The sequence below is a fragment of the Dama dama genome, chromosome 1, assembly GCF_033118175.1.
Source record: "Dama dama isolate Ldn47 chromosome 1, ASM3311817v1, whole genome shotgun sequence".
Lineage (NCBI taxonomy): Eukaryota > Metazoa > Chordata > Mammalia > Artiodactyla > Cervidae > Dama > Dama dama.
In genome coordinates, this window is record NC_083681.1 from 76,641,060 (window position 1) to 76,652,747 (window position 11,688).

At 38.3% G+C, this 11,688-nt stretch overlaps 1 protein-coding gene and 1 pseudogene across 1 annotated transcript; both read left to right on the plus strand.

Annotated features, from left to right (window-relative positions):
- LOC133055520 (olfactory receptor 4C11-like) lies at window positions 1-903 on the plus strand. The gene has a single exon (XM_061140707.1). It carries the CDS (start codon window positions 1-3, stop codon window positions 901-903), a length of 903 nt encoding a protein of 300 aa, XP_060996690.1.
- A 6,838-nt stretch (window positions 904-7,741) lies between these two features.
- LOC133063337 (olfactory receptor 4C46-like) lies at window positions 7,742-8,634 on the plus strand (annotated as a pseudogene).
- Window positions 8,635-11,688: the final 3,054 nt, after the last annotated feature.

The window sequence follows — 11,688 nt, forward strand, 5'->3', positions numbered from 1 at the left end:
ATGCAGCTGAAAAATAATGTGACTGAGTTTATTCTGCTTGGGTTGACACAAGATCCTGTTAGGAAGAAAATAGTGTTTGTCATTTTCTTGATTTTCTACTTGGGGATATTGCTGGGTAACTTGCTGATTATTGTTACCATCAAGACCAGCAGGGCCCTTGGGAGTCCAATGTATTTCTTCCTTTTCCACTTATCCTTATATGATGCCTGCTTCTCTACTTCCATAGCTCCTAGGATGATTGCTGATGCCCTTTTGAAGAATGCCACTATCTCTTTCAGTGAGTGCATGATCCAAGTCTTTACATTCCATTTCTTTGGCTGCCTAGAGATCTTCATCCTTGTCCTCATGGCTGTTGACCGCTATGTGGCCATCTGTAAGCCTCTACACTACACGACCATCATAAGTCATCGAGTCTGTGGTGTGCTAATGTCCCTGACCTGGTTGGGGTCCTGCGTGCATTCATCAGCTCAGATTTTTCTAGCCTTGAGTCTGCCTTTCTGTGGTCCCAATGTAATTGATCACTACTTCTGTGACTTGCAGCCTTTGTTGAAACTTGCCTGTGCAGACACCTATGTGACCAACTTCCTCTTGGTGTCCAACAGCGGGGCCATCTGTACAGTGAGTTTTCTCGTGCTGGTGTTATCCTATGTCGTCATCTTGCACTCTCTGAGAAACCACAGTGCTGAAGGGAGGAAAAAAGCCCTCTCCACCTGCATCTCCCACATCATCGTGGTCATCTTGTTCTTTGGTCCTTGCATATTTATATATACTCGCCCTGCAACCACCTTCTCCATGGATAAGACGATAGCTGTGTTTTATACAATTGGGACACCTTTGATCAACCCTCTGATTTATACCCTGAGGAATGCAGAAGTGAAAAATGCCCTGAGGATAAGAAGTTGATGTCAGATGACAAAAGATGGATAGAAATTTCAAGATTTATTCAGTGTTTGAACTGACCTAGAAAAAGTCCATAGAGACCATTCTCTTCTCGTTGTGAAGTCATGTAATTCTATCTTCGCGCGTGACAGCCACTGCCCTTAAGGTTGAAACCATGTGTGCAGGCATATACTCATTAGCGTTGAGTCAGTCTTACGTAGAGGACGAGAGGACAGTAGGTATAAGCAGGCTCTAAAGCCCAGTAGCTTAGATGCTGTGTCTCTATGTCTCTCACTTGCCTGGGATCAATATCCATGTGGTTTTCATCTAATGTGTTCCCCACCCTTCTTCACCTTGCTGTCTACTGTTTGCTCCTATGTAACCTTGCCTTATATTCTTATATACACAACTTAGTATGTCTTTTGTTTTCTCAACATTTATTAAAAGCTTCTCTTTCATCATATCTATTCAATGCCCTTCAATTAGCCTTTTTCCCCCTGATTAATACTAGATTCAAATAACTGCAGTAGCTTCATGTAGTAAGAGACAGTATATAATCTAGCATTTTTTTTCTTTCAATTATTTATTGTTCACTCCAAATTCTTACCATATGTTTAACCAGATCGTTCCTTCTCAGATGGAAAGTTAACATTCTGAGGTCAGTTTTTTCAGTCTTAAGAAGGCTTTAATTGTTAAGTTTCTTCTCAGTTTAACATTTTAAATAAAATCTACACTGTGCTCCTCACATGACTGAAGTGACTTAGCTCACGTGTACATTGTGCTCCTAGTATGATTTCTTCTAATTTGGGGACAATATTAAGGTTTCTCTTGAATCATACCAATCATGGTATTGAAAAAATAATGGTGGACTATTATAAATATAGCATATATATTATAAAATAAATAGATTTATGTGGGATTGGAGATAGAGTGTAGACAGTTGATGTTAGTGAATTTCAAAATATTAATATATTGAATATGCTGAATGAGATAAGTCAGAACTTATTTATGCTTGAGGAAGAATTATTTATGTATACATATATGAATTATGAATTTCCTTTCTTGAAAACGAAAAACTAGAATCAGGAAAAAGTATAGCGGTTTCTGGAAATTCCAAAGGAGAATTAATGGGATGAATAGGTAGCACTCAAACCAATTTTAGTGAAGGTAAATAATCCTGTTTTAGATACTTCAAAGACAACATACAAATGAACAACAGGCATATTAAACATGCTCAATATTACTAAGTATTAAAGAAATGCAAATTGAAGCTGCAATAAGATATCACCTCACAGCTTTCAGAAGGGCCATCATTAAAAACGTCTATAAATGATAAATGCTGGAGAGGGTAGGGGGAAATAGGAATTCTTCTACGTTGCTGGTGTGAATGTAAAATGATACAATAGCTAAGGAGAACAACATAGAGGTTCCTTAGAAAACTCAATACTGTGTGACCCAGCATACGCATCCGGGATACACATTAGGAGAAAACCATGGTTCAAAAGGTTACATGCCACCTGAGGTTCATCACACTGCTGTTTACAACAGCCAAGGCTTGGAAGTAACTTGAATGTCATAACAGAGAATGGAGAAACAGGACACAGTATATATATACGGTGGGATATTACCCAGCAATTAAAAAGAATGAAATATGCCAGTTACAGCAACAAGGCTGGACCTGAGATTATCATACTAAGTGAAGTAAGTCAGACAGAGAAAAACGAATATCATATGATATGGCTTGTATGCCAGAATCTGAAAAGATACAAATAGACTTATTTATAAAACAGGAACACTCAGAGACTTAGAGAACATGATTACGATAACCCAGGGAAAAAGGGGGGAGGGGAGGGATAGACTGTGAGTTTGGGATTGACATGTACATGCTGCTATATTTAAAATAGATAATCAAGACCTACTGTATAGCACAGGGGTCTCTGGTTAATATTCTGTAATAATCTAAATGGGAAAATAATTTAAGAAACAAAGGATGCTTGTATGGGTATAACTGAATCACTTTGCTGCTGTTAATGCAATTAACACATTATTGCTAATCAATTATATTTTAATATAAAATAAAAATATAAAAACAACTAAATGAACAAAAGCAAGGTTGTGAAGTATTGATATAAGAATAAACATAAAAATCATTGAAACATAATAGAAAGTCCATAAATAGACTTAAATAGAGGAAAAGTTTTACAAAGATATCAAAGTAATTAAAGCAGAAATAATATATTTTTCAACAAATTATACCACATCAATTGGATATCATTATATGAAAGAAAGGAGCCTCAACCACTATCTCATGCTATAGACGAAAATTAGCTCAAAATGAGTCATAGATCAAGAAGTCAAAGCTAAACCTATAAAAATTCTGTAAAAAACTACAATCAAGAACTATAAAGAAACTAAAAAGTTGAACATTGCTAATATTTTAAATCTTCTAATCACTAGAGATCATACATTTTAAAAATAAAAAGGCAATTCACAGAGTAGGAAAAAGTTGTATCTACATTCACATGTACAAAATTTTACATTATATATAAATTTATGTGTAAAATTGTATATGTAAATTCATTTTATATATGATGCATATATATGAAAGAAGAACTATATCTAGAATATATATATATATATATATATATATATATAAATCACCTACAATTTAGTGATGAGAAACCCAGAACTCCTATTTTAAATTGCACAGAGGTCTTAAAAAAAAAAAAAAAAGGTATAGAAATTGCCTATAACATTAAAAATTATCAGCTTCAGTAGTTATCAAGAAATCAAACTAATACCTCAATAGTTTATGCTTCCTACATGCTTCCTACAAGGGCCAAAATGATACCAAGTGGCAGAGATGTCAAATAATTAACTTTGAAATCAGAACTAACTTCCTGTGTTTTATGTATCTATCCAGATGTGTAATGTCACTTAGTATTCCATAATGTCTGTCACAACTGTCCCAGATGTAACTTATTGAAAAACTTCTCAGAGTTTCTCTCTATAGTCATAGCCTTCTAACGATTGTGAAAAACAAGGTTTGTATTCCAATACTTTTAAGTGGCTGCCGTTAGTCTCATGGCCTCACCGCTCCAGCTCTCGAGAAATCAGTACTGGGTTTCCAGGAACGTTGATACTGATAATAAGAAAGAAGTCCTCTCTCTGACATGAGTGCACAGATTAACCACATCGCAGGTCCCAAGGCTGGAATGCTGCTCTCCTTGTCATTCACATGGCATTTGTCCTTCTTAGAAAACCAAACTCCTATGAAGGGGATTCACCGATTTTAGCTGCAAGTGCAGGGAATACAACTCCCCACTCAAGAATGAGTGTTTCTCAAGCATGTCTCTTCAGAATACCTGCTTCTAAGAAAAAGCCTTTCCATCAAAGCAGGTAATTAGTTCCTGGGAGAGAAAAGAGCAGCTATAAGACAAAGTCCTTAAACCTGTATTGGAACCTTGTTAAATAGCCACACATGCAACTGAAAATGACTTTACTTGTTATTTACATTTCCAGAGAAAGACTTATCAAGAGTTGAAAGATCCATTTGAAGGTGTTTCCACCACATTTTCTGCCTGCTGACTTTTGGAGTAGACCATCCATGGATGATCATTTCTCCATGGTTTTCTATATCAATTTATTCTAAGTTCAAGTTCCAGGTTTTCTGTGAAATTTCATTGACTCTTTAGGCTAGAAGGAATATGTAAACATATACAATGATTTATCTCATATTGATTTGATATTGAGTTCTCTGAATAGCTTCTTTCTGAATGTGTCACATCATTCTTATTGAAAGTTCCTTATCCTAAGAGGAGGTCAGTTTGAAGTTGGGATTAATTCTGAACACCCTCAAATATCATTAATATCATCTAAGACCAGAAGGTAAGTTCTTCAATAGTGGTGATGCTTAGTAAAGATTGTTATTTATGCATATTGTTGTTCAGTTTCTCACTTGTGTCCGACTCTTTGCCACCCCATGGACTGCAGCATGCCAGGCTTCCCTGTCCTTCACCATCTCCTGGAGCTTGCTCAGACTCATGTCCATTGATATGAGTTTACGTATATAGTAATTATGTTTTAACACTTTTCAAAAACAATAGCAATTTTAAAGAATTAAATTTTAAAATTTATTTTTAATTGTAAAAGAAAGAATTCACCTCATTCTTCTGCAAAATGTTGAAAATGACGATCCCAGTGACTGAGCATCTTAGTTTGGGAATTAGAAACCCAGATTAGAATCTTGCCTTTTCCCACCTGCAGCTTCTTGATCTGGGTGCATTTCTTGCAACCTTATATTCTCATTTCTTCTAATATCAGTGAGAAGACTAATCCCCCTCACAGGCTGTTATGTGAATATAAACGTATCCAGCACACTGCTGAAGACACACAGAGGAACTTTACCTATTTTTATGACTATTTCTCACAGAGGATTAGGAAGAATTGACTTTTATGGCAATAATACAGAAAAAAAAAATAACCCTACATTAAACTGAGGAACAGTCATCTCCAATTTTAAAGAAGCCAAAGAGACCCATATTATGCATAGCAGTTCCTCCAAAGAAGAGTTCTACATATCCATGTTTGGACTAAACAAGTCATTGTTTGTATCAATTAATAATCATGTTGATATATTTTTGTGTGTGAGGTGTATTTAAATTTTGTTTCCAATGTCATGATTAGTCTTAATTATTAAAAAAGATATATGATGGCAAAATAAATGTAGGTTAGAGAATTGGGTCTTACAAATTTCTTAATCTTGATGAGATTCAATTTTTTCACCTGTCAAATTAAGTTAATGACATAATTATTGCTATTGTGTGCTATGATTATTTCTGCTATATGAATGGAATGATGCCATTCACATAGATTTATCCCAGATCACTTCTCTACATGGATGACTCCTCACAGGCAGCTCTGTGTTTGAAAGCTGAATGGTCCATTCCTAATGTACATATTTATTTGTGCACCATTTGCAAACACTTTTTCTTAGCAGTTTACTAATATCACACATTATTTGTGTGTGCCTCTGATTATTTGCGACTTCATATACTAACAGTCCAGAAGTGTACTTGTTGGAAAGGAACCGTCCTTTTTTTTTTGACCCCTCCCCAACTCCCCCATCATTCTCTCCAGAAATAGTGAACTGCAGTTAATGACTGGATGTGCATTTTTCTAGATGGTTTGTATGCATGAATGTGTTTTTTGAAACTGCAGTGGGTCAAAAGGTACAGCTGATTTGTTGAGTGTTACTGAACAGTGTGTGTGTGTATTTCTGCCTCATCCTTTTCCTGTTGTCTGTCTGGTCTATCTGTCTGTGTTCATCATTTTGATAGCTGTCTCCTATTCTGTGAGCCATTTAATCCAGTGCTCATGATGGGACATTTGCTGATCTTGTAAATAGCTCTACAGCCAGCATCTTTGCACACAGGTGTTTGTTCCTTTATCTGCTTCCTCAGGATAAACTCCTAGAAATGGGGTTGTTAGAGCAAAGGTAAGCCATTACGTGGAGGGCCCAGGAAGCTTTGCCAGCCTGAAAATCTCATTGGCAAGGTTGAGAATCCATTTCCTCCCAGCCGTCCCCAGTGGTCACTGCCCAGATGGGCCCGCCCACCAGTATTAACAGCCACACATCTTAGGCTGAGGCTTTAAGCTTAAATTTGCATTGATCTCTGTTTACTTGACATGTCCACTTTTTTTCTATCACTGCACGGTATGAAGTAGCACTAGTGGCAAAGAACCCACATGCCAAAGCAGGAGACATGAGACCTGGGTTTGATCGCTGGGTCAGGGCGATTGCCTGGAGAAGGAAATGGCAAGTCACTCCAGTATTCTTGCCTGGAAAGTCCCATGAAGAAGGGAGCCTGTTGGGTTATAGTCTATGGGTCGCAAAGAGTCAGACACGACTGAGGCGACTTAGCATGCACTCAACCATGCCATGAATATAGTAATCTATTGTTAAAGGTATATCTATAAAAGATTGGATTAGGGAAATTTATAAGACAGATGTTAATTTTGTTACTGTCACTCCTGTATCTTTTCATTACTTTCCCATACCAATGCTCTGCTACAATTTGTGTAAACTCATATATAGTCTGATTCTTGTATTCCTTTCAGTCTTGCATCCTCCTATCATAAATATCACACAAATATCTTTACTGGAATTTTATGCAACATTCCCTGTTTTTCAAATCTCTATTCATCCTTATACTCACATTCTTAATTCCCTTACATGGTTTCCCATTTCCGAAGAGTAGCGAGAAAATCCATCAGTCATTCATAACTTTTACATCCCTTTTCAACCTCTTGGGCTTAGCTACTACTACATGCTTACTCAGTCATGTCCAACTCTTTATGACCCCATGGACTGTAGACCATCAGACTGCTCTGTCCATGGGATTTTCCAAGCAAGAAATGGAGTGTGTTGTCATTCTCTTTTCCAGGGAATCTTTCTAACCCAGGGATCGAAGCTGCCTCTCCTGTTTTTCTTGCATCCTCTGGCAAATTCTTTCTCACTGAACCACCTGGGAAGCTTTGCTTGTGTAAGACCTGATGATTCACAGTAGGCTCTGGGTCAACTCAAATGATCAAATGAGCACAGATGGTCTACTGCTGTGTGTGCATGGGCTCCTCATGTCTCCAACTATAAACACATCCTAGGAGAGGATTTGAGTTAACTTCAAGAGATCAGAAATATTTTCTTCCTTTATCAAAAGAAAAAAAAATACTCTTCAGAATTCAGAACTCAATAGAATTTGTCATTTATTACATGGAAAGGATAATGAATTCAAGATTGAGCTAATACAATGTATTTTTTTCAGGTTATGTAATTAACCATAATATAATATACATGGAGAATATGGGACTCACACAGAATCCAAAGATGCAGAAAGTCATATTTGCTGTGTTTCTGGTCATCTACATTGTCTCTATGGTAGGGAATGTGCTCACCTTGGTCACCATCACAGTCAGCCCATTATCGGGGTCCCCAATGTACTTCTTCCTGGCTCATCTCTCTTTTATTGATGCTTGTTACTCCTCTGTCAATAACCCGAAATTGATTGTAGATTCCCTCCATGAAACAAAAACCAGCCCTTTCAATGAATGCATGACTCAGATCTTTGGGGAACATTTGTTTGGAGGTGCTGACATCATCCTGCTCACTGTGATGGCCTATGACCGCTGTGTGGCCATCTGCAAGCCGTTGCACTACATAACCATGATGAACTGGCGGGTATGTTGGCTGCTGACTGGAGTGGTGTGGGCGGGAAGCGTTCTTCATGCCGCCATTCGGATCCTCTTCATCTTCCCGTTTCCCTTCTGCGGCCCTGAAGTCATAGACCACTTTCTGTGTGACCTGACCCCTGTGCCGAACCGTGCCTGACGGACAGCCACACTCCAGGGCTCTTTGTTGCTGCCAACAGCGGCTTCCTCTGTCTGTCAAACTTCCTCCTCTTGTTGGGCTCCTACGTGGTCATCGCGTGCTCCCTAAGGACACACAGTTGGGAGGCGAGGCGCAAGGCCCTCTCCACCTGTGTCTCCCACATCACAGCCGTCATCATATTCCTTGTGCCCTGCATTTTTGTGTACCTGAGACCAGCAACTACTCTTCCGATTGATAAAGCAGTTACTGTGTTTTACACCATGATAACTCCCATGTTAAATCCTTTAATCTATACCTTAAGAAATGCCCAGATGAAAAATGCCATTAGGAATTTGTGTAATAGAAAAGTGATTTCAGATGATGGATAGATAAAATGTACAGGAAGCCCAGCGTTGATTCTACTAATGCAAAGGCCAAACGGACATTGCTGATGCTTCCAGCAGAGAATACCTGTGAGATAACAGGAAAATAAATAGCCAGTATACATCATAGATCCTGCAGGGGGGGAGAAGAAATGGGTACAAGAAAAGTCAGGAAAAACTTAGCAGGGGACTACTTTTTCATGTTTGGGACATTCTACCAGGTTGGCGCTTAGGTTTTCTAGTTTCATCAGTGTATGTGGATCAATAAACTCATTCTAATAAAATAAAGTAAAAAAACAACAAAAAAAACCCCCTCATATTTATCAGTAATCTCTGTAACAATCCAATGAAGTTGACATGGCTACTACCCTCATTTTATAGGTGGGAAAGCAAACAAAAAGAGGAAAATTCTCAAACAGAAATATTGAAGATTATTTAGCTGTATTTAGCTGACTTCTCAGATTATGTTCTCAGCTGCTGAGCTGTGTTGCCAGGCAATGATAACAGAAAGGACACATGACTACGTTATTGCTTCCATTTTTGAGACAGGCACTGTGCTGAAACACACACACATATATAATTTTATATATGGTATATAACTAGTTTAGGGGTTCGAACTAATAGGCCATTTAACCTCTAAGGGGTATGTAAGTTATATTACACCATATTTCCAAATTTTCTTGTTGCTTTCAGAATCATTTTGCTTTGCTTATGTCATGATCTTATGCTGATAATCCGTCAAAAAGAGTGATGATTCAAGTAAAAGTATAGTTTAATGTCAGACAGAAATTTTGCTTTATTAAATAAATTAAATGTCATACTCTCTGTAATACTTACCTACTTGCTAACAATAGTTTCTGCAAGTAGCACAACATCTGGTTTATGATAAATACTGAATCAGTTCAGTTCAGTCTCTCAGTCATGTCTGACTCTTTGCGACCCCATGGACTGCAGCACGCCAGGCCTCCCTGTCCATCACCAACTCCTGGAGTTTGCTCATACTCATGTCCATTGGGTTGGTGATGCCATCCAACCATCTCATCCTCTGTCGTCCCCTTCTCCTCTCACCTTCAATCTCTCCCAGCAGACACTGAATAAATCTGTAAATATAAGAGAAGATGAAAAACTCACATAAAATATAAAGCAGCATGTAGCATTGCACACCAGGATTTATATTCAATATTACAGCTGGGGCAAGTAAGAAAGGCTCTAATAATTTGTATTATAAATCCAGGAAATGTATTTGGGAATGGATAAAATTAGAAAGTCACTAACTTTGATAAGCCTGATTTACTGATATGGACTCACCAGGCAGTGGTGATAGTTTAGTCGCTAAGTTGTGTCCGAGTATTTGCGACCCCATGAACTGTAGACCAGTAGGCTCCTCTGTCAGTGGGATTTCCCAGGCAAGAATACTGGAGTGGGTTGCCATTTCCTTCTTCAGGGGACCTTCCCCTCTCAGGGATGGAATCCAGGTCTTCTGCACTGCAGACGATCTCTTGAATTGCAGGCAGATTCTTTGCTGACTTAGCCACCAGGGAAACCTCCACGAAGCAGAGATCCTGCATTTAATGTAGCAACTGGAAGAGGTAAGAAAGGCTTTCACAGGTTTTTCTTTTGGTGTCTAAGATATGAACCAAATGGTAACCCACAGTGAGCAGCTTAGAAATACTCCAACTGCTTTGGTTTAATACAGAGGATTAATTCATTCCTGGTTAATCAACAGAAATAGACTGTAACATAAGCAAATTCATTATTGAAGATCCACTCAACCTCCCTGGAAAGGTACAGAGCACAAAACTTTCATCACAACTGTGAAAGTAAATTTGAAGGGGGGTGTTTGGCATCCTTGAGAAGCTCTGAGATGGCTCTATCTATATGCCAGCCCTCTGGTTTCTGGTTTGCAAATTCAAATGTGTTACAAGTGATTTGATCCTGGGGAACAGGAGCCAAGTAGTGGCACTCAACCCCAATGGCAAGGTAGGCTTAGTTTCTGTAATGGGCAGTAGAGTGTAGTGCTATTGTTAATAATTCAATATTACTCCCCATTTGATTGCCGTTTTGATGATGCATGCACCAGATGGTGACCTGATGTACTGTGTTCATCGCTTGTCCCCAGACAACTTGTGTACTTAAACTTTACTTTTATATAAACAACTTATGTACTTAAAACACAGTGAAGAATGGGATCATGAAAACATTAACCAAGAAAGGGGGAAAACTTGAAGAGTAGATAAAGATAAGGAAGAGTAAGGGTTTGGGGAATACCCTGTTTTCCTCCTTTGATCTGGCCAATCGGGGGGGACCAGGTTGTTTTCCACTTCTCTCGTGCACAAACTCCTCAAATCCCTTTGTGAACAAAGAACTTTGTAAAATATAAAATGGTGGGCTCCCAGACTCATGGTGAGGTCGCCTCCATGCATGGATGCATGGATGGCAGTCTCTCTGGGACTCAGGCGTGCTGATTACTGGACTTAACAGCTGCTAAGAGCCAGATGAAGGTGCTTTACCCCTGACTGTTGAGATTCATTTACTATGTGCTATTTCAAATTCACTTCTTTCCTTTCACTTTGATCCTTGAATGGTATCAGCTTAAATACTTGATAAACTGGTGTTTGCTACCAACCTGTGGACTACATCTTGAATTCTTTAAAGGAACCTCTGAAGCAAAGCAAAAGATAGAGTCAAAATGACAATCAGAATAATCAGCAGAAGAGGACTTATAGTGTTGTCCAGCTGATCATGGTGGTCCTAGAGTGAAATAGAGAGGACCCTTTCTCAGTTCTCAGTTGAACTGTGTCAGCAGAAAAGTTCTATATTACATAAACAAATATCTAGCTCAAGTCATTAAAAGAGAAATTCATGTCATCAAAATCAATTCCCAGACTTGACTTGAGCCAGTTTGCAGATTCAGAATGCTATGAACAAAATGGGGGATTCAATACCCTTGAAGAAGGACTTTGGTACCTTGCTAAAATTTTATAACATATCTTTCCCTCAGATTTGGACCTCCAATCTTTTATCAGGTTAACTATGCACTGTGGAAAAGCAAATAATCAG

Coding starts and splice junctions, on each gene's coding strand:
- LOC133055520 (XM_061140707.1), top strand. CDS start 1: ATGCAGCTGAAAAATAATGTGACTGAGTTTATTCTGCTTGGGTTGACA.